This window comes from Camelus ferus, chromosome 35 (genome assembly GCF_009834535.1).
Source record: "Camelus ferus isolate YT-003-E chromosome 35, BCGSAC_Cfer_1.0, whole genome shotgun sequence".
NCBI lineage: Eukaryota > Metazoa > Chordata > Mammalia > Artiodactyla > Camelidae > Camelus > Camelus ferus.
In genome coordinates this window covers 11,284,760-11,311,747 of record NC_045730.1, presented here as the reverse complement: position 1 = coordinate 11,311,747, position 26,988 = coordinate 11,284,760, and the positions used below count along the sequence as shown (strand labels likewise).

The 26,988-nt window shown below is 41.7% G+C and overlaps 2 protein-coding genes across 8 annotated transcripts in view; one reads left to right on the top strand and one right to left on the bottom strand.

Annotated features, from left to right (window-relative positions):
- Positions 1-6,945: 6,945 nt before the first annotated feature.
- Positions 6,946-26,988, top strand: part of C35H10orf67 (chromosome 35 C10orf67 homolog) — a 105,045-nt gene continuing 85,002 nt past the window's right edge. For 2 of the 7 annotated variants that reach the window (XM_032473979.1, XM_032473980.1), the window contains exons 1-4: positions 6,946-7,396; positions 16,596-16,716; positions 23,408-23,551; positions 26,258-26,332. In XM_032473979.1, the coding sequence (XP_032329870.1) occupies positions 7,287-7,396; positions 16,596-16,716; positions 23,408-23,551; positions 26,258-26,332 (450 nt within the window). In that variant the 5' untranslated portion in view covers positions 6,946-7,286. Of the gene's footprint in view, positions 7,397-7,680; positions 7,796-16,595; positions 16,717-23,407; positions 23,552-26,257; positions 26,333-26,988 lie in introns of all 7 variants that reach the window. The other 5 variants (XM_032473981.1, XM_032473982.1, XM_032473983.1 and 2 more) reach the window with 4 other exon arrangements.
- On the bottom strand, positions 24,749-25,632 carry LOC106730054 (ubiquitin-conjugating enzyme E2 D3). Its single transcript, XM_032473987.1, is given in 5 exon segments — positions 24,749-24,942; positions 24,945-25,106; positions 25,109-25,183; positions 25,186-25,235; positions 25,237-25,632. Coding segments are annotated over 5 exon segments (426 nt in total). The 5' UTR covers positions 25,320-25,632; the 3' UTR covers positions 24,749-24,886.

The window sequence follows — 26,988 nt, the reverse complement described above, 5'->3', positions numbered from 1 at the left end:
TAATGTGACAAATACACTGTGATGGACCAAAGGATAAAGAAATCCTAGAGGTAGCTGTGGCCTAACTACCTAAATGTCCTTGAGTGAGTGGACTCAGGTATGCCATCTCTAAGGTCCCTTCAGCTCTGGAAACTCTGACATTACAACACCACAGGGCAATCCCATGCAAATGACAGAGAAATGTTACCTATCATTTAAGGAATGAAATAAAATTTCAGCTACAGAAAATTATCTCAGAGAGACAATCAAGCTAGAATAACTTTTAGAATTAAGACAATATATTTTTAACTGTTTTATACACACACCTGCCTCTTAAAGAGAGTGTGTTAAAATAGTTGCATTAAATACAATGACTCATGGTCATTATTATGAACCTTAGTTATTTTACAATATTATCCTCAGGGCCAGTGATGAGTGTAAGTCTCTTGATCGCTCACAATGGCCTAACCCTCTCACGTGACTGGAACGTCTGTTGTGGATTTTTTTATAGTCTTTTGGGGTGTGTGTGCTAGACACTACCTTTCATTGCTGTCAATCTACTGACGGCCTTCAGCAGCCTAGCTCCCCACTTTCATTGGCTGCAGAGGTAGAAAACAGATTTCAACTCTGTTAGAATTGCACATGATAGTTAGGCTTTACAGGATATAAGTAAAGCAAATAGGTTTTCAGCAGGAACTTTGTAGCCTCTGTGGGTACACATTTTTTTTGCTTGATTTCTTAGTCTCACTAATATTGCACAAAGGTAAATTTCCCCAATAACTGGGCTCTGGTAGACAGTGTGTTAATGTATTTGATTCTCTACAGCAACCCCAGCAACATATATTCATTACGTTGCTATTATGTGCCTGATAGCTTTAGAGATACTTCTTAAGCCACTGCCAAAACTAACATCAGGGAAAAACTGCAATAATTTGTCCCACGTGAGAGTTTGGTGAGGCAATATAGCATAATGATTAAGTGTGGAGGCTCTGGAGCGAGACTGTGTTCAGAGGCCCGTTTTACCATTTGCAAGCTCTATGAACTTGGGCAAGTAAATCAACCTCTTGCTGTCTCCATGTCTCCTTTTTAAATAGTGAGTAATCGGCTAAATGAGTAATGTGTTAAGTGCTTAGAAGAGTTCCTGGCACAGTCAGCATTCAGTAAATATTAGACTTGTAAGAAGTATCTTTCTCAGTTCTTTTAGTATATTTACTGTATTGGTCAGGGGTAACAGAACCAATAGGATATAGGGATACAGAGAAGAACTTATCATGAGGGATTGGTTCATGTGATTATGGAAGCTGCGAAGTCCCATCACCTAAAGTCTGCAAGCTGGAGGAACAAGAAGGCAGGTGGTGTAGTTCCGTTCCAAAGGTGGAGGCCTGAGAACTAGAAGCCAAAAGAGGAAGTCCCAGTCCAAGTTCGAAGGCCTGAGAACCAAGAGTGTCCATGTCTGAGGATAAGAGTAGATAGACGTCCAGGCTTAAGCAGAGAGCAAATTCACCCTTCTCTCACCTCTTCATTCCATACGGTTCCTCTCCGGATTGGATGATGCCCACAGACGTCAGTGAGAGGGCTCTTCTTTACTCAGTCTGCCTGTTTGAATGCTAATCTCTTCTGGAGGCACCCTCCCAGACACACCCAGAAATCATGTTTTACCAGCTATCTGGGCACTCCTTAGCCCAGACAAGTTGACACATAAAATGAACCATCAACATTCACAATGACCGATATCAAGAGCAGCAAAGAGGATAATGGTATCCCTGATTGTTAATTTTTCATTGGTTCTGTGTTAGGTCAGTTCTCCAGAGAAATAGAGCCGATAGGGTGATTATATATATAATATAGAGGTAGATTTATTTTAGGAAATTGACTCACGTAATTATGGAGGCTGGTGAATCCAGATCAGAGCTAATGTTACAGTGCTAATTTGAAGATCATCAGGCTGATGACTCAGGAAAGGACCCATGTCACACTCCAAGTCTGCAGGCCATCTGCTGCAGAATTCCCTCTTGTTCAGGTGAGGACAGTCTTTTGTTCTATACAGGTCTTCAACTGATTGGGTGAGGCCCACCCACGAAATAGAGGCCAACAGGCTTTATATAAAATCCACCAATTTCAATGTTACTTTCATCTAAAAACACCCCACAGAAATATCCAGAATAATGTTTGCCCACATGTCTGGGCACCGTGGCCCAGCCAAGCTGACACATAAAACTAACCATAACAGACACATACCATTTTTCCTTACTGGGTCAATTTCTTCAATCAGCAGCTTGGACCTAGCCCTATAATTTCCTGATGGGAAGTTCTCACTTGCAATCCTTTCCCTCTCCTCACTTATACATTGATAATGGGGGTTTCCTTCTCTGTGAAGGAGGCGACAAATGATTAAAATCTCTCTAGGCTGAAATACCTTGTTTCTGCCCTGGAGTGAGAATTTCTGCATGAATTTCTGTAGCCATCAGACACTGGCAGCTTGGATTAATCTCTCAGCCTACCCTTTAGAAAGCAGCCAGCAGAATTTTTCTGCCTAGACTTCTGGGGCCAACTGCTAGGTGCACAACTCTTTAGGAATGGCTCTTTTAAAGAACTTACTCAATTACTTAGTCATTGATTCACTTGGTAAATACTGGACACCTACTATGTGGATGGCATGGATTGCCCCGGGGATACAAGGATGAATAAGACAGATACATATTTTACACACCAAAATCAGTCCTATTAAAGAAGATTTTATGATTTCTTCTGGTTTCTCAGAAAACTGACCTAATCTGGTCACATGCAATTAGGTTTCTTTGGATAGAGGCTGTATCCTTTAAAGATGTTTGATGAAGATCAAGTTTGGCTATTTCCCCACAACTTTGCCCTCAGTCTATAATGAAAGCAAGTTTCAGACATTTATTAAAAAAAACAAAAACAAAAACAAAAATCATTCACTAGCAAGCAAGACCCAAACAGTTTATTCAACCTGTTCAGAGAGGTCCACCAAGTCCCGCCTTTCTGTTCTTTTAGGTGCTCTGACTACTGCCAGGTTTGAATGGTTTCTTCTAAGCAGATGTGATAACTTTCCGGAAGCAAAGTCCTAGGCCCTTTTAGTAAGCATCAGGCCACTAGACAGCAAAGGCTGGACAGAAGACTGTTAGGGGATCAAGCCCCATCTCTCAGGGTCTTTGTGAGGTTCTTGCATACCTCCTGTAAGGGTGCAAGGATTTCTGAACCATGTTAGCTGACCTCCATATCTCGAGGATCTTTAAATTCAACAGTTCAAGCCTACTTCTAACATCTACCATGATAGTCAATAGGCCACTACATTCAGTAAAAGCCCACTGCTGATTTCCGTATACTAACTGGCACAGTGTGGCTTGTTGGTCTAACAACAAAGCTCATTAACAGCAAAGCTCGGAGTAGTCCCTTGTATTGTGTGAGATTCCTGATCTGAGCAACAGTGGGTGGACCAGCCCTGGACTGTGTGCTGCTGATCAGCACCTTGGTTATGTGCTAGGTTATGGCAGAACCCATGGGCCATACACATAATACCTCTCTGTGTGCACTGAATTGTTTCCAGGTAAATACATCCAGGCAAATAAACATACGTCACAAAAATAAACTGAGCTTCGCACCACTATATTCTTCCACATCCAGCATTCCCCCAAGAGTTCTCAAAATTGCTACAGTCAAAATTTTTCCACCATATTTCCAAGATAGGCTTTGAAGCTGAAGAAAAATGAAGGTGCCTGATTTTGCAGCTACAGGCTGTTCATGAGAAATGAGCTGACTGCCCAGGTGGAGCCTGACTTGGTGGTTTGTTGTGGGGAACACACACGGGGGCAGGTCTAAAGCCTGTATTTTATAAGTTTGTTAGGTCAGGGGAATCCTCATACTAACCTAAAATCACACTTTCACTGTCTAGACCGAGTCTTTTTTGGAAGTCTCTCTACCTGTGACTCTGTGTTAGTTATGGGCAAGCTACCTTGTGACACTGGAAAAAGAATAGAGAACTACATGGTACTATGTGGGTATTTTATCCAACTCATGGAAAAGCCTGATGAATGTTCTTTTCACGAGACTAGCTCCCTCTATGATCTGATGAAATGGAGCCCCCTGAACAGGACTTTGCCTGATAAATCCTTATTAGACCTTTTTCAACGGATTCTAAGATTCACATTTTGAACACCTTTGTATAAAATCTTGGATTGCATGAAATACGGTCACTGCCTTTATGACACTCCATTCAGACTTTTTCCTGAACCACCTCACCATAGGCTGCAAAGGACGTGTTACAGATTTCCTAAGAGCTGGGCGTGAAGATCCCCTCTGGTCACATGACCAGACCTGGAGATTTCCCCATTCCCTTCAGCAGCAGGTCCCTAAATCTCTCAGGTGGATGGCTCAATTCTCCCATTTTCTTCCCATTTTTCTTGAGCTCCCTTTTAAAGATCTAAACTTAGCTCCAAACAGAGGATGCCCTATTATGACACTGCTGGAGAACATTTGGCAGTAAGATCCAAATTCCCTGTCCAAGTCCCTCCTGCCCAAACTCCCTATCCCGTCCCTCCTCTTGCTTTTCAGCTTTAGCCAGATAACAAACACTTACTGATGGATTTTTGCAAGAGCGGACACGTTATCTCATGGCAGCAAAATTTAAGATGTGAAAATGATCACGTCTCAGGAGTTTTTCCATAAAGGATTTAGCAGCATCACATTGTCTTGGCCAAGGACTTTGCTCTTTGCTTTTCCACCCTTTTTATTTAAGATCTTTGGTTCTGGATGAAGCACGACATAAAACTAGTTTACATAACAGAGCCTGCACCACATAATGATAGATTACAGCTGGTGATAAAAGAAAAATAAGCACTTTACATAGGATGACTCTCTAGAAAGAATTTAAATTACAAACCTACACTGAAACCTCTTGGCTTTTATTAGACTCTAGAACTGATAATATCCAACTGGAATATACAAATTACTACGTTTAGAGCCAGCACTTGACTCTTCATCAAATCCTTCTGCTATTTAACCTGAGATGTGAACCCTTTTAATAATTGGTAGGTGTTATTTTCATATAAATACACATGATATTTATACATGTTTCAGAGAAGCACTTGAAAATTTAAAACTGGGCCCTAAGTCCTATTAATTTAGCAAGTAAAAACTATTTCAGCTTATGAAATATTTGACTTTTTTCAAATGGAAAATGGGAAACAATGCATTCCTCAGTTGTGGTTTAGAAGGAACACACTCCTTGAAGGCCAGTTCAGCATCGGACTCGCAGTGTGTTCCCTGGGCTGCCTGCTTTTCTCGCTTTCTGGACTATTCCCAACCACCCCAAAAAAGGCTCCTTATTCAGTTTATACTGGTGAGAAAACGGGGGCTCAGAAATGCTATTTAAAAAAAAAAAAAAAAAAAACTTCCCCCATGTGCTAAAGCAAGTAAGTTTTAAAGCTACTATTATTTTTTAATGTTTACTCCAGAGCTAATGAGCTTTCTACTAACAACCATCAGTGAATTCAACACGTGATACAAAAGGCCTGGATTTAGTATAAATGCTTTGCCAGTGCAAGCCCTGGGTATTAGAGGCGGCCATAGGATCTGAAATGAACATTTTTATAAGGCAGAACGCCTGAGAGATTAATGTAGGTAACTGATAAGAAGTGTTACGTAGTTAATAGTTTGAAAAACAAACATCATCATAACTTGGTCTCCTAGATACTGAAATCTGAAGCTCCTTGATATGCTATATAGCATTGTTTCAAACAAAGAGGTTTTGTTCAGTACATGCTTTCGTGGGATGGTGTAACCACGCATCCCATATAGATCAACAAACACTGCACAGGGCTGACCAATGACTCATGAAATCTACTGTGAAATCTCTCTCCTCAGTTTCAAAATATTCATTAAGCATTCCATTAGTAAAATAGCCAAAGGCTTGTCAGTCTTGTCATTATTTTGGCCCAGTTCTAAGAGGATCAGGCTTTTTATTTTGACTTGGAATTTTACTCCCCTAAAAAATGTCATATGCATTGTGGTAAAATAAACATTCACTTCAGAAAAGACAATTAATTTTATTTACATATATTTATTATACTTACATATATATTTAAAAGTACTCTTTTGATTATATAGTAAAGTTTTCCGAAGAAAACTTAGAAGTTAGATTTTGAAAATAAAACTGGCCATAGAGTAAAAGTAACTCTTTTTCTCCTCTCTTCACCTTCCCGGAGGAAAATGAATCTTCACAAAAGATTGTTTTGGCCCTGGTTATGATTTTTATTTGGCATTTAGGACTTCACATCTTTGTCTTTAAATATAGGAGCAGTGCTAACACTACAGTGATACATTCTTTGTATTTTGAGCTTCCAATACCAAACTAACTTCTTTTTCACACAATTAAGAGAATTATAAGAGAAGAAAATAGTATTTTCCTGTAGACAGTAGAAAGAAATGAAAATGTAGTCTGCTTAGTTCTAAAACCAGGCAATGACATAGTGATGCTATCAAAATAGATGTCTCTCATCATTGCCAGTAAGTGATACACAACTTAAAGGCTGAGCAACAGTTTCCCTATAAGGAACTTGTCTTATTGTTGAAACTCAGTAAAAATGAATTTCTCGCAACACGATATGGATTGAAAGTTAATGCCTTTTAACTTAATGTTCTGACTTTATATTAAATAAGAATGTAAGCCTGTTTAATCTCTGCAAAGAATTTTTTTGTTCATGAACGCCTGTGGCCAAGTGGCAGGTGTAGGCCATTCTCCTGGCTGCCTGCTGCCCTCTTACTATGGGATTGCTCTGACAGCCCAAGGCTCACTAGGTAAAGGGCATTCTTATTAGATGAGCGCCCTATTTTTCATCCTCCCCGAGGACGACCTTTAGCATAGGGCCAGAGTGAGCCTGTGACCTCCCGATGTCACGTGGAGAGGGGTGTAGATGTAGACAAAAGCTCAGGTGTCCACTCCCCTCCCTCGCAGGAGGCAGAAGAAGACACTGCGAGTTCGGGGCGTGGCGGGATGCTGCGGGATGACTATGGGGTCCAGCTCTCCTGGGGACACATCAGCGGCGACCTGGCCCATGCGCACCCAGGGAGAAGCGAGCCTGGTGGTGAAGCCCTGCGCCAGGCGGGCCGTAGACACGGCAGCGGGGCGACTGCGGGCCCGCCCAGCTGTTCCGGGGCTGCCCGCCGCGCCTGCGCCCCGGGATTCTCGCGCTCCGCGGGTTCCCGAGGAGTCGCCATGATAACGGTCGCAGAGTTCCCGACTCCGCGGGAGGCGCAGGTACTGCCTGGCCGCCATCTCGGCGGCTCGGATGGAGAGCTGTGGCGACGCGAGCTGTGGCGACGCGCCCGAGACCGAGGAGTGCTGGAAGAGCATCGAGGACCTCCAGTCCACGATTGAACAATTCCAGTTCAGCCCCAGGTGACCGGCGAGAGCAGCGGCGCCCGGGTCTGCGCCTCCTGCCTCTCGCGGGCCCGCCCGCCCGCCGCCCGCCCGCCGCCCCGCTCCTCTTCCCCTCTACCTTCCCGCGCTCCACCTCCCCGCCGCTGCCCCGCTCCTCTTCCCGCGCTCCGCCGCCGCCGCCGCCCCTCCCCTCTTCCCGCGCCCCGCCCCTCTTCCCGCGCTCCACCGCTCTCCAGGTCCCTCGCTCTAGGCCACAGGGCTGCCGTTTTAATGTCTAAAGTGTAATACTGTACACTAAGCAGGGCTCTGGAGCCAGACTGCCTGGGCTGGAATCCTGACACTCCACAGGGCCCAAGAGTTGGGCAAGTCATTTAACTTCTCCGTGCCTGGCTACCTCATCGGGAAACAGCTGTGATGGTAAATAGTGCCTACTTCATAGTTTGCAGCAAACATCCAGTGAGTTCATCTGGGTAATGTGTTTGGGAAAGTACCATAGATACATAGTACGTAGAACCGAATAACTTTGCCAATGTAACTGTTACTCCTTGATCCTTTTTTGCAGTCCCTCTCTCATAATCCTTCTTTGCCCCCTCTGCCCCAGCTTTGTTTATTTGGGTAATGTAGAGCTGATGTTTTGGGCCCAGGGTTGGGGGAGAGTAGTATTTTCCTTTCTAGAAACCATCTGAAATCCTTAAGTGGCCTGCACTAGGTAAGCTGCTTTGGGGGGGGGGGGTGGGCACTTAAGAGTTCCCGAAGACAGAAGCTTCATGGTGCCAGGTGGGCTGGCTTAGAGGCAAGCCCTGCACACACTGAGGCAGCTCCAGGGGCGAGAAGAAAGGACCATAGCGCAGTGGTGGGGACTGGTGAAATAAGATGGCACTGCCAGCTCAGTTGCCCCCGCTCAACTGTATGAAGTGGGTGCCTCTGTTACAAGAGATGAGGGTGCACACAGAATCTGGTTTATTGGTGGTTGTGAAAGCGCATATTGGCGCTAGCGGATGGTAAGCACTGTGGGCACAGTGTCTAACCTGTTCCAGTTGTTTACTGATAGGAATGACTTCTTGCCCTGGATTCCTTGGCATTCCCTGGTGGGGATCTTCTCCGGCCAAAGGCAGTGGCTGTGCCCAGCGGACAGACTGACAGTGCCAGGTGTTCAGTTAATGCTTGTTGCCTGAACAAAGGAGCCACTGATGCCCATGTGAATTTTTCTTCCCCCACAGTCCTGGGGGGACTGTGTTAATGCTCTGGTATCTGGTATGTGTGGGAGAAGCTCAGTACTGACCGCAGTCCTGGGATTAGGGAAGAATTAGTCACTGCGGAGGCAGCAGTCCACAAACTGACGAAAATCTGTCCTTTGTGAAGTGTATGTTCTAGTCAGGAAACCAATGATAAACAAGCAGACTGTATAATAAATAAGCTAAGTGGTGCTAAGTGCTAAGAAAGAAACAGCAGGGAGGGAACAGGAGAAATATTGTGTGGAGTGGGGAAGGGGCTGTCATTTTAGATACTGTGATCAAGGATGGCTTCTTGGACATGTATTTGGGGGGAAGACCTGCAGGCTTGAAGGGGAACCATTCTGATCTAACAGGGAACTGTGTTCCACGCAGCGGACAGAAGCAGGAGAGAGTGGGCATGGGTGTCACAGGCCCAGCAAGGAGGCTGGTGTGGGGGGAGCGGGGAGAGAGGAGGGACAGGGGGAGCAGTGCAGACGAGGGCAGAGGTGAGAGGATGGTGCCGGAGGGGATGAGACCTAGATCATTGTAAGGACTTCAGCGTTCACCTTAAATGAGGTGGTCAAATGTGTTTTTTTCAACACCACCAAGCAGTTCCTCAATTCTGAGCAGACACTGACTGGGTGTATCCTGTAGTTTGCTTATTGATTTATATGATTTTTAATGGAAATATAGTTGCTGTATAATCTTATGTAAGTTACAAGTGTATATAATATAGTGATTCATAATTTTTAATCATTATGTTCCACTTATAATTATTATAAAAATATCATCTATATCCCCCATGTTGTACAGTATATCCTTGTAGCTTATTTTGTACCTAACAGTTTGTACCTCTTAATCCCCTACCCCTGTGTTGCCTCTCCCCTTACCTTCTCCCCCTGGTAACCACTAGTTTGTTCTTATGTCCTGTAGTTTAACTCAATTCTGATGCTGTCTACCTGGACATAGTGTTAGATCCCACATTTTGAGGGCTCAGTCCCGCAAGACTGCCCCGTCCACCCTCTTCAAGGGCCGGTTGCAAGTCTAGGTTGTCACCTGTGTTTCTGACAACCAGCTGTAAATCAGAGGTTCCTGTGAGCCCCCTCTTCAAGTTCAGTTAGTTTGCTAGAGTGGCTTATGGAACTCAGGAAACCAGTTTACTTCCTTGGCTATGGGTTTATGACAAAGAATATTTATTAAAGGATATGAAATAACAGCCAGAGGAAAAGAAACTAAGGCTTATGCTGGCGAGGCCTCCTCCTGCTCCAAAAAGCCGGCTTCTAGATGGGTCCAGAGAGAGGAGTCAGAGAGTGGGGTTGCCCCAGGCTATCAATGCTGGGATTGACTTAGGTAACAACATGGGTGAGGGGGCAGGAAGGAAGTGAGGCCTGGAGCACAGGAGCTCCTGTCCCCGTGGAGTTCAGGGTGCACTACGCTCCTGGCACATGAATGTGTTCTTGACCACCAACCTGGGAGCTCTCTTAACCCTGTAGTTCAGGGATTTTTTTGAAGACCTCATTATATAGGCAAAATTGACCTAATCATTGACTTTTGTGATTGATTCAACCTCCAGCGGTCTCCGGGGAGGGGGTGGGGGGCTGGGACAGAAAGTTTCAACTCTCTAACCCCCATCCTAGGGGCTTCCCTAAAGTGACCTCATTAACGTAAAGTCAGGTGTGGTTGAAAGGGGCTTCTTATGAGTCACCAAAGACACCCAGTTCACCTTTTTTCCTGCTATTTCAGAAACTGAGGACAGAAGACGAGATATTATAAAACATTATAAAAAAAGATCCTATTGTGCTTGCCCCTTAGGAAGTTCCAAGGGCTTGGGCTGCTGTGAGGCAGGAAACATGGCTGGAGACCAAAACATATACTTCTTGTTATAAATCACACCATCACAGATGGGAAGACATGAGGCGGTTGATACAGAGGAATGACATAATCTGGTTTATCTTTCGACAGAATTACTCCGCCTGTTGTTTTGCTGTTGGACTATAATGAGGACAGGGACAGAAAGAGGGAAACTAGTTAGAGGACTATTACAATGTGCCTCATGAAAAATGCCCATGGGGGGAGCAGTGGTTGGAGGTGGGGAGATGAGTCGGGGCCTAGATCTGTGTCAGAGGTGGGACTGATAGGCACAGAGTGCGGAAGATGCTGAAATTTTTGAGCTGAATGATGGGAAGAATGGAGGTGTCATGAACTGGGATGAAGACCAGGAGAGGATTTGCCCTGGGGGGACAATCATAAGCTTGCCTTTGGACATAATATCTTGGGAGTAACTATTAGCCATCCATCTAGGCTGTTAAGTTGCTAGGTGGTTATATGAGTCTTTAGGGGAAGAAAAATAATTTACCCTGTATTCTTCTGAATTCTTGGCTGAGAACCCCCCGCCCCCACCCCCCCACCCCCAGTTGTTCAAAGATTAACAAGAGGAAAACAAACAAGTGTATTAGTGTTTACATAGGAGTTATCCAGGGAAAATGAGTAAGACTCCAAGATGTCCCAATCTAATACCTTGAATACCATCTTCAGTTAAAGACAAAAGAAAGATGTTGGGTAGAGGGAGACCAGTTATGGGAGGTTACCAAGAAGTCCAGTAAACAAGGATAAGTTTTGTTGTGCAGATTTAAATTTGTGCCTTCTCCATTAATAAGATTCCTCCCTGAATTAGAGTCATCTTCCTGGTGAGAGAAAGACACTTACACTTGGAGATTTCCTTTGTAAGTGTAAATTTCTTTTACAAAGGGGGAACTTCTACTCTGTTTCCAGGACTTCTCCTATATGTGCAGTTCCTCAAAATAATTAGCTCAAAATAATCCTTATGCTAACGGGGCATATTTTGGGGGTGCTGTATTCTGCTACCCTTCAAGCCTAAAGTTGAGAAGGGAGCTCCAGTATGGCTGTATCAGTTTGGAGATATTTGGCACAAAATTGCACCTAGAGCTGGGAGACTTAGTGAGATCACCCAGGAAGTGAATGAAAAGAAATGTGCACCTTGGGATGCATCAAATTTGTGTGGTCTTTGAAGAGAAAAAAAAAAAAAAAAAAGGGAGCAATGTTTTCCTTGTTTAAAATTGATCAGTACACCATAGTGAAAGTTCAGCATGTTTAATCCCATTTTCTTTGACTAATTCATTAATAAGCGTTTGTTAGGATAGGCTATTCAAGGATTTAGTGAAAAGTGTCATTGCCTTCTATGAATAAATATTCATGAACCTGTTTTCTGTAGTAAGTTAACATGTTAATTTTGTATCTATTTAAAAAAAAATCTGTAATTGCTGTCTTTCCAAGACTGTATTTTATGCATAACAACCAAGCTATTATTCAGAAATCAAATTGCTGAGTCTATAAATAAGGGCTGTGTCGGAATCACTTAGCTCATTTGTTGTGATGTGGGTTTCCATTCTAGGCAGCGGGGTTGTCATCTAAAATTGGGACATTTGGAATTTGATGGGAGGCTGAAGAAGGAACCTTCTCATTTCACTTAGATTCTGAATGAACCAGAACTTTCTGAATCAGTCATTCAGAAAGTTAGGACTCAAGGGATGGTAAATCCAGAGACCTGTACTTGCCATTCTCGCCAGGGGTGAATCTGTCACCTCTCCGGCTTATGGTTTTAGGTGAGTTACTTCCTCTCTTTGAGCCTCAGCTTCAAAGTTAGATAACCTGAGACGAAAATGTGTGTGTGTGTATTAAGACATGTACCTTAACTAAGCATGAAGGACAAGTTAAGCATTCGATTGGTAGAAAACAAAATTCAGCCAAGTACATTTGAAGATCTAATCAGCTTTATTAGGTGATTCATGAATTGAGCAGCCACCCACCTAGCAATTAGAAGGGTGTTCAGAAGGGGTTGTACAAAATGGAAGGTCTTTATAGGGAAAAGGATGGGGTGAGGGAGCTGTTAGCACAGAAAAGAAAACATTGTTTTTAGGCTAGGACTTTTTTGGGAAAGAGCAGGGGTTTTTATCATGCAGATTGCCTCTTCTACCTCTGGGGGTGGGAGGGGAATGGAAAGGGCCGCGTGACAGATTATCTTCTTGGCACTGACCAGAAAATTCCAGACTGGTTCATTAAGATTACACTTCTGGGGGAGGTCAAAACTTCAGTTAAGTCAGGTATTATGTCTAGATCTGGTATCGTGGACTTTAGAACACGTGGTATCGTGGGCTTTAGAATGCCATTTTTCTCTTCAACATGATAAATAGGTGCTAATATATTTTTAGACACCCCAGGGGAGGTATCTATAAAATTCTTGAATCTGATTTGAAAATATCATGTTATATTACTGTAATATTATGGCACCAGAGGGAATAACTGAAAACATCATTCCAAGTTTCTAAATCATCCTGAAGATATATCTGGGGTGTTTTAATTTTACACTTCTATTTTTTTCCAGCTTTGAGATATAATTGACTTATTATATATTTATCATAGAAACTACTCACACTCAAAATGTGCCTCCCACCAAGATCTTTTGCTTAAAATGGGAAGGAAAGAAAACATACATGGTTAATGCTAATGAAAAATGAAGTTGAATAGTAAAAAGCAGCCACGTGGCACTGGGGAGGATACAAGATTACATTTCTAGACTGGAAGGATGAGTCACTGAGGTCTGTTAAATGGGAGGCATTGAAGAAACAGGTTAAGTTTAGGTAGTCGTCTGTATTTATTATATTGATGTAGCACTCAGGACCCAAACAGGAGACAGAAACCTCACCAGTATTTGAACAGGGAATAAATATTTCCTGTTTCTTATTAAATATTAACAAGGATTTTTAACTAGGCAAAGGCTGTCAAGGAGATAAGACTCTAAGCAGCGTTGTAACAGCCAATGCGAATGCAGGGGTGACCCCAGGGGCAGAGGAAGAGTAAACATGGGAGGGACTAAGAATTTAGAAGACCCCCACCCCCACCAAATGCTGAGATTAAGACCTCTTAGGGGAGGATGCAGCTGGTGGTAGAGAAACTTGCCAGAGGGTGCTGGCCAGAACTGGTCTATGGAGATGGCTTGTTGAGTGGCCAAGAAATTTGGTGAAAGATACAGGCAGGCCAAGGTTCTTTATGTAGTTGGGAGATCCAAATCTTCATTCCTGAAGGTCCTGAGTTCTCAAAAGCCCTACCTTTTTTGGGAGGTTGCTGTATTTTTCCATTAATGTTTACTGTTTAACGTGGAAATACTAAGAGGCACCCCAGAGAGACTCCTGAGTTCCAGACATAGCCCTCTTTGACTCTGTCGTGTATGAACAACCCACTTGCCCCTTGATAATCAGAATTAATCACCTCAACCAGTAGAGTGGCCCCTTTGATACAGGTAAATGGGGCATGAGAAGATGGCCATGTCCTAGGTCCCAGGCGAGTCCCTCAGATGCTCCATCAAGTGAGGGTCCTTGGCTTCGCACAGGAAGAATTCAAGAGTGAGCCATAGTTGAATAAAAGTAGATTTATTCAGAGATGCACACTCCATAAACTGAGCATAGGCCATCGCAGAAGGCCAGAGAGGCCATGAGGTGTGTGTGGGGGTGGTGTTTAAAGTAAAAGTAGATACACACTCCACAGACAGAGTGTGGGCTGACTCAGAAAGTGACGGAGCGAGAGGCCATGAGATGCAGTGTTGCTAGTTTTATTTCATATGCTAACAAGTGGGAGGGTTATTCTGGCTACTTTGGGAAAGGGGCAGGATTCCCAGGAATTGGGCCACTGCCCTCTTTCTGACCTTTCATGGTCAGCCTCAGAACTGTTGTGGCACCTGTGGGTGTGTTATTTCTCATGCTAACATATTACAGTGAGCATATAATGATGCTCAAGGTCTACTGGGAGTCAAATATTCCACCATCTTGGGCCTCAAGATCTCCTGGGAGCTGAATTTTCTGCCATCTTGTGCTAATTGCTGTGTCCTTCCTTTAATGGCTGTGCCCTCCCCCCTTCCTTCTTGTCTTGCCTTTCTTTGCCTTTGATTTAGTGTATAAGGCCAGGTCTCAGGTCAGTTCACTCTCATCTAATTCAATGGAACCACTGTACTTCCCAGTAGAAGCAGCCTCCCCTTGGGAACTAAGACCTCCAAGCCAGCAGATCGTGAAGTTGCTGGGACAGGAAGCAATCATTTGAGGGGTGGCTTAATCCTGACTAACTCAATGAAATAGTCACTATTATTTTGCCTAAGAGGAAACTAACGCACAGAAAGGGTAAGTAATTTACATCATGTCACTTAGCCAGACTATCAGGATGCTTTCAGCTAGAGCTGACAGAAACTCTCACCAATTGTTGATTTATTATATGACATTCCAGGAAGACCAGAGACATGACAGGTTTCTGAGCTAGTTGAGTCAATGGTTAAACAAAGTCAGCAGTCAAAATTATTTCCTTGTTTTTAAAAGCTCATCATGGAGTGTGGGGGTTAGCTCAAGTGGTAGAGCACATGCTTAGCATGTGCAAGGTCCTGGGTTCAATCCCCAGTACCTTCGTTAAGAAAAAAATTATAAAATAAAATCTCGTTCTCTATGCACTGGTTTGTGGCTACCAGGTGACTGTGCCAGTTCCTGGCATCATTTCCACATGTGGCAGTGTTGAGAGCCACAGAGAAACCTCCTCCCAGTGCTCCTGTGTTCCCCTCCGCCACAGACCTTTCCTAACATCACACTGCCCAGAACCAAGTCCCACGCCCACCCCTAAAACACCTGCCCAGAAGACTGGGAACAGCGTGGTGGGCTGGACAAGAGATACCCCTGCACTGGGAATATGTTCACCCCCCACAACCGTGAGGCCTGTGGGAGAGAAATCTGAGGCTCTGCCCTCTGTGAGAAGGGTGTTGCCGTGTGTTGCCCCCATCACAGTCTGCTCCACCTGCTCAGCAGAAAAAGAAGGGTAGAAACACAGGTGCTCCATCTACGGAGCCTGCCCTGGGAAGTCTGGAAATTCTATGTGGGCTTTCATGGCTCTCTTTTTTTTTTAGCAGACATTTTAGAAAACCATAGTTGTGGTAAGTCTGATCAAACTGACAGAATTCACCCAGAAAATTGGCCTTCTTATTACTGTCTGAGATGCCGCTTGTTAAAAGTCCATAGGAGGACTTTACAAATTCTTGCTCCTACTTAGATTTTTTTAGGGAATCGAGTTTAAAATCAAATAGAGCACAATGGTGTGATTATTTTAGAGGGAGTTTGCAGATTTTTGGTTTCAGAACCTCTTTACGGTCTTAAAATTATGGGGACCTTAAAGAATTTTAGTTTATGTTTAGTTACCATATGAGAAATTTTAAAGGAGAAACATTTAAAATAATGATAATCTAATTCTGTGTTAGTACAGATAATGTTTTTTTTAAAGAAAAATGAACTCTACTTTTCAAAACAAAATCTTTAATGAGAATAGTGTCATTGTTTACATTTTTGCAAATCTTTTCAATGCCTGGCTTGATAGAAAATAGCTGAATTCTTCTGTCTGCTTCTGCATTCAGTCTGCCAAGCAGTCATATAACCTATAGATTCTGGAAAAGCCCACTGAATATTTGTGAGAGAATGATAGTGGAAAATGCAAATAAAATCTTAACATTATTATGAAAGTAATTTTGAATTTGTGAATTTCCTCTGAGTGTTCCGGAACCCCAGGGGTTCCTCAGACCACACTTTGAGAACCACTGTCTTATTCTTGCTTAATATGCCCATGCATAATTTATAATGGCTTTGAGCATCAGCACATGCAAAACAGTGGATAAGCTATTAAAAGGAGGCTCATAAATTGATCCATAGCTCAGAAAATGGAAATAAAATGATATCAGTGGAGTAATGTGCTGCAGTCCAGGGAATCTGATAATCCAGCAGAGTCCTAGGGGAAAACCCAAATTGTGAGCAGATAATTCAGTGTTTTCCTCGCTTCACCAATCCTATGAATCTTTAAAATATGGTTTACACAAGATATGCTCACTTAATATATTTTTAAGGAAATATCTATTATATCAAGCACATTTAAACTCATCCCCTCTCCCCTCCACCTTTTTCCCCCAGATTTAACATTTCAGATGATTTGAAGATTGGCTTTTTCAGCACAGACCATGCCACCCAAACAGATTACAGTGAGATTGTGCCATTAAAAGAGTTGAGTTTATCTATACAGAAGCTCATGCAGGTAAATCTGGATTTATTTTGAAACTTCAGATAATTTTTAGGTATTATTTGCCTTCATATTTCTTTCCTTGACAGAATTTAAATGACTAACATTCAAAAAAAAATTGACATCTTTTACAAACCGAGTTGGAGGACAGTTGGGGTTTTGAAATTATTAGTATAAACTACTATTTTTATTTGTGTCATGTTTATGTCATGCTTATATATGTCAACTTGTTTAGTGAAGTGTTTCCTTAGTCTCTCTGGAATTCTTTTGACATCTGTGAACATTTTCTATTTTAGGATACTTCAAAAAAACATAAAATTTTTTTGGCATATAGGAAAATGTCAAGAATAATATAATGAATAACTGCGTTATCCATTGTCAGAAAAGAAGAAAGTTTCCTCTGTGCGTCTGGATTTTTCTGGCTGGCCTAAGAATTGAATTGACATAAGACAGATTACCAGGAGAAAATCCAACAAAGGTTTAATAACGTAATGTGGGAGAGACCCAGAAAAACTTCATAACTTCCCTAAATAGCCAAAGCTGTCAACTTTGCTAAAGACAAGGGAGAATGTTGAGGGTAGCACTTTGGGACTTCAGAGGAGAGGAAGGTAATTCACATGAAGATGGACAAGCAGATATTGGATTAAAAAAGTTTGCTGGGCATGGAATTTTAACAAACAGACTTTACTAGGTTCCTCCCTGTCTACACACCTAGTTCATATTATCCTATAGTCATCTGTAGTGCTAGCCCCCTTCCTGGACCAGGTCTTCTTATACATTCTTTTAGGAAGTTATGCAGAAGATCAAAATTTCCTCTTGAATCTTCGGGGCCTAAAAAGCAACCATCCTAAAGAAATCCTCATGCCAAAGAGACACAATTTGAGGTGGCAGATTTTGCTCCCCTGGATAACCATACAATTTTGTTAAATCTCAGTATTCATCATATTTCCTTCGGTTATAAAAAGAAACAGAACATTTCATACACATTGGATAACAAGTATTATTATTAAAAGCCCTAAATCAATAAAAATGTGACATAGGGTGGCGTGCTGCTGTAAGTACAGGAGGGTCCTTGCTTCTGTTTTTTGTTTTTTGTTTTTTTTTCCACTTAACAACATAACTTGGAAATCATTTATGTCCATTGGTTCATGGAAGGCTTCCTCATCTACTTCACAAGTACATTGTGTCACAAAATGACATCATGTATTTAGCTATCCCCCTAATGATGGGCATTTCAGTTGTTTCTTTTACTGCAGTGAGTAATTCTGTACATCCTCACATGCCAGTCAATCTGTGGTGTCAGATCTTAGAAGTAAAATTTTTGAGTCAAAGGATGCCTGCATTCATCATTTGGAAGGCTGTTGCCAAATTGCCCTGCAGAGAAATTATACCAACTTTTACTCCCACTTTAGAGGATGTCTCTCTTCCCACCCACTGGCCAATGTACTGTCTTCTTTTTAGGCCTTCAGAAAAGTGTTATAACTTTATCACATTGCAACTAGTGTCCCAGTAATTAAGTTCTGGTCAGCAGAATTTAGATGGAATTTTTATATGGCTGCTTTGGGGAATCTTTAAGACATAGTCCATATGCACTGTCTGCCCTTTACTCCCTCCTCCCCTCCCTCTCTCCTTCATCTTTTTTCTTTTTCTTTCCTCTTTTCTGTGCCTAGAACATGGATGCCAGCACGTGCACCATGATTTTGAGGCATACAGGGGACTAAGGAGATAGAAGGGTCTTCGGACGTCTTTACCACCTAGTGAAAGAGAAGTACACTTTCCTCTCTTTTAGGCTTCTGTTATTTGGATTTTTTCAATACAGCTGAACTAAATTCTGATACGATATGCTTAAATCAGGTTAAAGATGTTTCCTTTATTTCTAATTAATGAGGAACTTTTTAAAAAATCATGAATGACTGGATTTGAATGCTTTTCATGGATCTGTTGAGATGATCATAGAGTCATGTGGTTTTTCTCCTTTATCTGATGATGTGATGAAATTCAGTTTGTGAATAGTGAACTTGGAATGAACCCAATTGGACCACAATTCTTGTTTTTGCATCTTTACATTATTTGCTGTTATTTTGCTAAGGATTGTTTTCCATCTATGTGCGTAAGTGAAATTGTCCTATAATTTTCTTCTCATGCTGTTGTTTAATCTTGGTAGCAAAGTCATAGAATTGTCATAAAATGAGTTGAGAAGTGTTCCCTAGTCTGTTCTCTGGAATAATTGGCATGAGATTGGAATGAGCTATTCAATGTAAAATTGCACATAAAACTGCTTATTTTTACTGCTATTGTTGTTTTGTTATAGTTATGTTAAGGTTTTCTTAAATCTTCTTGGGTCAGTTTGATGTTACATTTTTCTACAAAATATTAATTTTGCTAAATTTTCTGAATATCAGTTATGATGTTGATTATTGTCATCACTTATTATTTTTAAAACTTTATTGAATCTGTAGTTATGTTTCTCTTAAAATTCTTAATGTTGTCTGCATACCTTCATTCTTTTTTTTTTTTTTTGATGAATCCTGACAATGTTATCTATTTTGTTAATTTTTTTTCAGAGACTCAATTTTTGGATTTATTAATCCTCTCTATCATATCATTATTTTCTAGTTCATACATTTCTGTTTTTATTATTTAATTCTTTCTACTATCTTTGGGTTTACTCTGTTTTTCTTTTTCTTATTCCTTGAATTGGAGCTGAGTATCAGTTGGGTTGGCATATAGCTCTATGTATAACAATGCAACTGTACTGACTTAAGTAGCGAGAAGTCTTGGGTTAAACAGTCTGGGGTTAGGGCAGTAGCTCCTGATGTCACCTGTGTACCAGATTTGTTTTATCTTTTCACAGCTCCATCATTAGTGCATGGCTTTTGCTTTCATATTTCCGACCTCATAGTCACAAGATGGCTGCTCCATTTCTAGCCTTCAGCTAGTTTTCAAAAATTCCAATCTAATGATCTCTTTTAACAAGTGATTTGTTCTATTTGTATTGATTATGATTACTGATATATTTTTATTTTTATGCCAACTTACTCTGTAATTTCCATTTACCTTTCTTTTTATTTTTTTTTATTGAGGTATAGTCAGTTTACAGTGTTGTGTCAATTTCTGATGTACAGCACAATTCTTCAGTCATACATGAATATACATGTATTCATTTTCTTATTCTTTTTCACCATGAGCCACTACAAAATATTGAATATATTTTCCTGTGTTATACAGTATAAACTTGCTTATCTATTTTATATATACCAGTCAATATCTGCAAATCTCGAACCCCTAGTTTATCCCTTCCTACCCACCTCCCCACCCTGTACCTTCTTTTTTATCTATATTTCTTTTTTCTCCTTCCCTGCTTTGTTAGCTCTCCAAGCATGCTTTTTAGTTACTGTTTTGTTGTTGAGTTTTAACTCCAGTGCTTTGTTGTCAGTGAACAGTCTTTGTGAGACAAATTATTTAGTGTTTGTTGCGACTTGACCTAAAGCTTTGTGCGAGGTCAGTCTTCATGATTATGCCACGGAAATGGAAAATGTAAAAAGCCCCGCCCTGCTTTCCACTGAATTGATAAACTTTCTTTAGTTCCTGTTCTCTCTTCTACTAGAAATCAAGTCAGTCATTTTATCTTTCTTCTTTAATGGTTGTCCTCCAACGTGAACATGCGTACCTGGTTTTACTGTGTCTGCAGTTAAGTAGAATTTCTAATTTGTGTCAACAATCCAAGAAACGTAGTACCTTTATCTATAATCGCCCCCTCTGTCTGACATATTATTGTCAAGTGTTTTAGGTCTACCCTCTTCCCCAATTATTTTACAGTTACTTATTCATATCATTATTTTATACAGTTAATGTTAGTTTTTTATTTGCTCACATTCACCAATTTCTTTGCTCACCGTTTCTTCTTATATCTCAGTACTTATTTTTGAGCTTAATTTCCATTGATCCTAAAACTCGTTGGATCCTTCTTTCAGCAAAGATCATAGTCTACTTAACATTAATCTCGCACAACTTCAAGTGACGTGTAATAACCTTTCAACTGTGTAGGTGCACTTACCACCCTCGCCTACCCTCTGCTGTGGTTATCATGTGTATTACATCTACATATGTTACGGATGCAAGTTATAACGTGCTTTAAACAATCATATATATTTTAAACTAAAAAGAGGAAAAACTGGTCTTTATATTTACCTGGATATTTACTATTTCCAGTGCTCTTCCTTTTTCCCTACAGAGTTACGTTTCCAGCCCATGATATGTCTTCTTAGCCTGAAGAACCTTCTTTAACAATTCTTGTACTATAAGTATTTGGGCAATGGATTCTCATAGTTTTATTTAAAATGTCTTCACATTGAATATCGCATTCTGGGCAGACAAGTTTTTTGTTTTTTGTTTGTTTTTTATGTTTCTTTCACTTGAAAATTGCTCTTCTGGCTTCCATAGTTTCTGATAAGAAAACGTTAATTGTTCCAAGTGTTTTCTAACGTTCAAGATCTTTTTACCTTAGGTTTTCAACCATTTAATTCTTATGTACCCAAGTGCCTAGGTGTGGTTTGTGTGTATTTATCCTGCTCAAGGTTTGTTCAGTTTTTAGAACTTTTCAGCAAAACTGGGAGATTTTTGGCCATTTATGTTGCTGAGTCCAAACTCATTCTGCTCACCACAAGACAGGCCAGTAAATTGGGAGACGAGGTGTTGGGGCAAGGAATAGCGACTTTATTTGGAAAGCTGGCAGACCAAGAGGATGGCAGACTAATGTCTTGGAGAACCACCCTGCTCTAGTGAGAATACAGGCTCCTTTTATACAAAAAATAAGGGGTGGTGGTGGTTGGTGGTTGGTGGTTGTAATCTTCTTGCTGCAGGCATTCTTTGTTCTTGCAGCCATCCCCATGGGCCAGGTCATGGTGTCCCTGTGAACCTCCCACAAAACAAAGGTTATTCTCTACTACGATTTTATCCTCTCCTCCAATTACTCCTATGTCAGACCCTTGATTATTGTCTAACAAGGCCCTGTACTCTATTCATTAGACATTTTAAAAAAAATCTTCTTTCTCTCTATTGATCTATTGATCGATCTTCAAGTTCAAACCTGGACCTCCCGTTTACCAGCCACATCGTGTTGAGCTGGTCGGTCACTTAACCTCTCATGGCATTGATGTCCTCATCTGCAAAAGAAAACCTTCCATGTGGTATCTGGATCCCAAAATTGAGATCCTCCCCAGATTGCTAGTATACAAGGCATCCAATCCCTAAGGGGGCGTGACATCCCATTTGCAGAATTTGCCAACAGGATGTTGTACCTCAGATCAATGACTCTTAGCTCTTGAATCAGACCAAGGGTAAATTTTTAAAAGGGGGGGTCAGGAGGTGAAGGGGGAAAATGACTGAAGCCAGTTCTTTCGCTGGCACTAGTGCCACGCTCTTTGTGGGACAGGGGTAGCGGAAGGGCTCTTGCTCAACTCTAAGCCAGTAAGGCGGGCTTCTGTGGAGCCTGAAGTGTACTTGCTGCTGTTGGAAGGCTCAGAGGACTGGAGCTGATTCACGTGTGAGGAAGCGAAAATGGGCTTTGAAGAAAGTGGAAGGACTAAGCTGGGATCAGCCTGCACTTGCAGAGTTGTTGGAGTGAGGGATGCGATTGCTTCCTGTGGACCATGTGTAGCCAATGAGAGAAAGAGAGAGAGAGAGAGAGTGCCAGCATGGGGCCATTCTGAGTCTTATCCAGTGGAGAAATCTAGAAAGACAAAGATACCCCAACAGCGGGGAGAAGAAAGAGAACCCTAGATTCATGGGGGCGAGGATGGAGTTGCAGAGACCACCTAGAGTAGAGAAGCATCTTTGGTCAACATGCATCCACGGGAGAGAGGGTCCCTGAGCGGGCATCTCTAGAGAAGCAGTATCGTCGGTGCCCAAGGGAAGAAGGGTTAGTTCTCATGTCCTGCCAGACCAGGGTGAAGCCCCCCTGCCAGGTGGCCACAGCTGTGCCTCGCTATCCCCTCTGCCTTGTCTGTGGTGGAGACACCCCAGCTGGGTGTGGGGGAGGAAGAGAGAAAGGACAGAGCTCAAGAGTGAATCCCACTCTTTTCCTTAGAGACCCGTAGCTGTCAACTCCTGCCCTTGGCTTGGAGTACAGGGAGCAGCCTTACCCATGAATGAAGTTGGAAATGTCACATTCTGAATGCTACTTTGAGGCTGTGTTTTGAGTGATGGTACGACTTTCTGTTCTCAAGAACCCTGAGCATGAACTGCCTACAGTTTCCATTCAGGGTAGAGTTACCTTGTGAATGCATTTTAAATAGGTGGTGGGAGACAAAAGTACATTGTGTTTGGATGATAATGGTTCTTAGTCAACATGCTGGTTATATATTTAGGTACTTGGCTGGTGAAGTCACAATTGTTGATTCTTGCCCATCTTTTCTGATCTGAAAGCCACATCTTGAAAACTATTTTTTTTTTGGTAGTTTTTTGAGGTGTGGCAAATGGGACGAAACTGCTAGGACCCTCCTGTCCCTTCCTCCATTAGCATATAGTAGTTGAGCAGATTAACTGGACACCCCCCAGTGTACATGATATTCAAGAGGGAGCCTTAGATTTGGGACAGGCCCCTGACCAGGCACCCAGGTTACCTGCCCAGAACCAGGCCAGTTGCTGGAATCTTTACACAGAGGGCCCTTACTCTCTATAGTAATGTCTTTGTTTCCATTTTTAGATTATGAGATCCCTTCAGTTGGATTTTGGGTTCCTCAGACAACTGCTTCAACAGAAATTCGAAGACCGTCTTCAAGAGGAATCTTTTAGGCTCTTCACTTCTCTGCATGACAGGATCCTGGCGATTGAAAAACATTATCAACAGGTAGACGTTCTCTCATTTCCTTTGTTTTGTGTGGAGATTAATTTTGTGCTTGGATGTGTAGGTCCTGCAGTTTTTAATGTAGTGTCTTATGAGGGCCATATAATTTCCATGTGTTGTGTCCCCTCTGATAGCTCCACAAAGCTGTGTAGTACCTGTTGCTTTACGATGTGCGGGAACTTTTGTGAGTGCTCCATGTACGGACTCATTCAGTGCTCACACTAACCTGATGAAGTAGGTCCAGTTATATTATACCTCTTCTACAGATGAGGAAATTGAGGCACAGAAAGGTTAAATCACTTGCTCTAGCTCACCCATTAGAAAACCAGCAGGGTTTAGGTTCCAGGCCAGACAGTTTGGTACTTGAATTCCAGCCCTTAACTACAATTTTATGTGATCTTATTTACGCTTAATGGCTCTGTAGGAGCCAAGAACATAAAAACTGCTGCTTTGAGGAACTTCCTAAAGCCTTCGGTCAGATTGGCATATTTACTTGTCATTAGGAACAGACATCAGTGTTATTTTCCTGCTGTAAAACAAAAAGCCCATGTGTTGTTTACTACACAATTCAAAGTACCTTTTATTTTATTTTATGTTTTTTTGTGGGGGGGAGGTAATCAGGTTTATTTACTTATTTTAATTGTTTTTTTAATGGAGGTACTGGGGACTGAACCCAGGACCTTGTGCCTGCTAAGCACATGCTCTCCCACTGAGCTATACCCTCCCCACTTCAAGATACCTTTTTTTTTTTTTAAGAACAAGAACAGATCATTCCTTTATTGACATGCATAAAATACATCACATTTTCTGTTCTGCTGATGCTATAAATTCAATACCAATTCTCCAGCCACATCAGTTATGAGCATAAAGCATATCATGTAACTTCAAATCTCTAACAGTGGAAGGCTTAAACAAGAATGGATGCTGCTAGAATAATGCTGCTTCCTTTGATGTGACAACTGAGCATCCATCTCCCTCCCCCTCAGATGATTCTTCAGCATGTTAGAGCAGTGAGGAATGGTTTTAGTCTCATGACCAAGTTAGAGTGAAGATATTGGCCACATAATACACATGCTCCATTTTTTTTTTTTTAATTCTGAATCTTGGGCAACTGTTCTCTTGTAACTACTAGTTTCTAAAAGCAGTTATTGTCCAAATCAGGAAGAACTTGAGTCTTCTCAGATGAGCATGTGAATGAATGGAGGGAGGTAAACAAAAAATAAAATTAAAGAAGATGAGGTCTGATGAGGGGGCAGCCGGATAAGAAAATCAAAAAAGGAGCAGTAATTTAAAGTCTATTCCAGCTATAATGCCAGTTATTCTGACTTTAAGGTAGCATCACATGGCATACTTCTGAGCCCATTCCTGAGATATTCTGTTGTACTTATCTCTGTTTTATAGATCCGTGGAATCTCTGGCACTAGGAGGTCATCTGGGTTTGGATCACATAGCAGTGAACAAATGGATAAAAGAACTTTAGAAATAGTGAAAGCAGGAGACCACTGTGATCTTAGAATATCAAGACAAATACTGCCATTACTGTTAATATTTGGATGTAAATTCTTATTGTAAATGCAATCTTAGGTGGTTTGAAGGGGTAGTCTGTAGGGAAATGAATTGTCAAAACGAATACATGCCTTGATATGGGCTGTCATTAGGTCCCAAAATTGTGGCTTGCCAATGAAACATCATCCCCAACTGGACCTGCAGAACATTGTGCTGGAGGGTCACGGGCCAAATCACTAAGTTCCTTAATCCGTTTCAGCACCATAGTCTGTGCTTTTCGTCTGGCTCCTCACTCTCTCGGTGTGTGCTCAAAGGTCCGGCCAGAACTCTTGATTATCCTTGAAAGGATTGTCTCTTCATTTCATACCAGCTCTACCAGACACAGGCGCAGAGGGGCCGGGGTCTCCCTCAAGCTGCGGCCTCGGCCTCCTCCCAAGGGCGGCAGCTGGTGCCTCCCCGGCCCTTCAGGGCTCACGCGCACAACACCCTTCAAGATACCTTTTTAAATGCATCTCCTCTTTAAGTCCCTCAACAATCTACAAGTGGAAATCCTGTTATCCCTGCTCTACAGATAAGGAAATGGAGCCACCCAGGTTAAGTCACTTGCTTAAAGTCAGACAGTAAGTTGTACAGTGACATTGAAATCCAGTTCTGCCTGATTCTAAAGCCCATTTGTTGTATACACTCCATGTTAGAATCAAAATTGGTAAGAATCAAGGCTATTTTTTTTTAAACGTACTACCTTTCATTGCTATCCATAACAGACAGGATCAAATAATTTGTTTAATCAGAAAATGACTCTGGCTTGCGGATTAACGGCACTGGATTTCTTTTCATGAGCAAAATCCATCCAAAAAGTACAAGGACCAGAAGGAAATGTGAATTCCAAATAGATTTCACTACTTTAAAAAGAATTTCTAAGACACTAAAAAGACTTTGATATGTAAGATAAAACAAAATGTTCACATTATCTGTATTTATTTTATCCACATGAGCTCTCGATTGCTCTTGGTAAAGTGTGAGTAACAGTGGAATGTGTTGTAATTGCTGTAGGGTGGGGGAAATGATTATGAACTGAAGTTTTCAAGGAAATGTGAGGATTTGAATGCTGCTTGTATACTGAGCCCTTCCCTTGGAGGTGGGAGAATTGTATTTGGAAATATATTGTAGTGCTCACTGACTGTATTTATATTTCATTTGCAGAATGAGGATACTTTAAGAAAATGCTACAATCAGCAGTTGGCCGATGCCATAGCTACCATCAAAGGGATGTACAAGGTGGGTTTTTAGTGCTTTTGTGAGTGAGAAGGGCTTTATAACCTGGGAATTACACAGTGTGGGTCTCACCCCGGGCTCCCTGTCAGTGTGTTTAGCTTTGAAGATCTGATTCAGGTCACCAAAGGGGGATCAGATCTAAGGCTATTCATGTTCAGTTTAAATCCAGAGACTGGAAAATTCCAGTCTGGTGTCTAGTGCACCTGGGTTAAGTGGCGAAGTAATCCGGAATTTGGTGAGCACGCAGTTGGGCAGAAGATCAGATAGTAGTCGCTAGAGAAAGTTCGTCAGGTCTGTGGTAAATCCCAGTGAACAGTCTCAGATCCTCAGTGGAGTAACTTTATCTAATGACAGGGACACTTCTGTCGGCCAGGTCATTTCCAATGATTATTTTTCAGTCTTACCAAGCACCTTGCAATTCTTTTAGTACTTATAACTATGATCTTGTCTTTATCTTTGTTATATTCCCATAAAGATATGTTATTTTATTTACAGCAAATTGTGCATTGATTGCACACCTTTTTTCATAGCCCTTGATGCATTTGTATTTAATTATGTGTTTGCTCGTTACATGTCTCTGTTCTGTGCTGGACTGTAAGCCCTATGAGGACAGGGCTGCTCGCCTTACTCGCTGGTATGCCCCGCCTCTTAGCACTGCG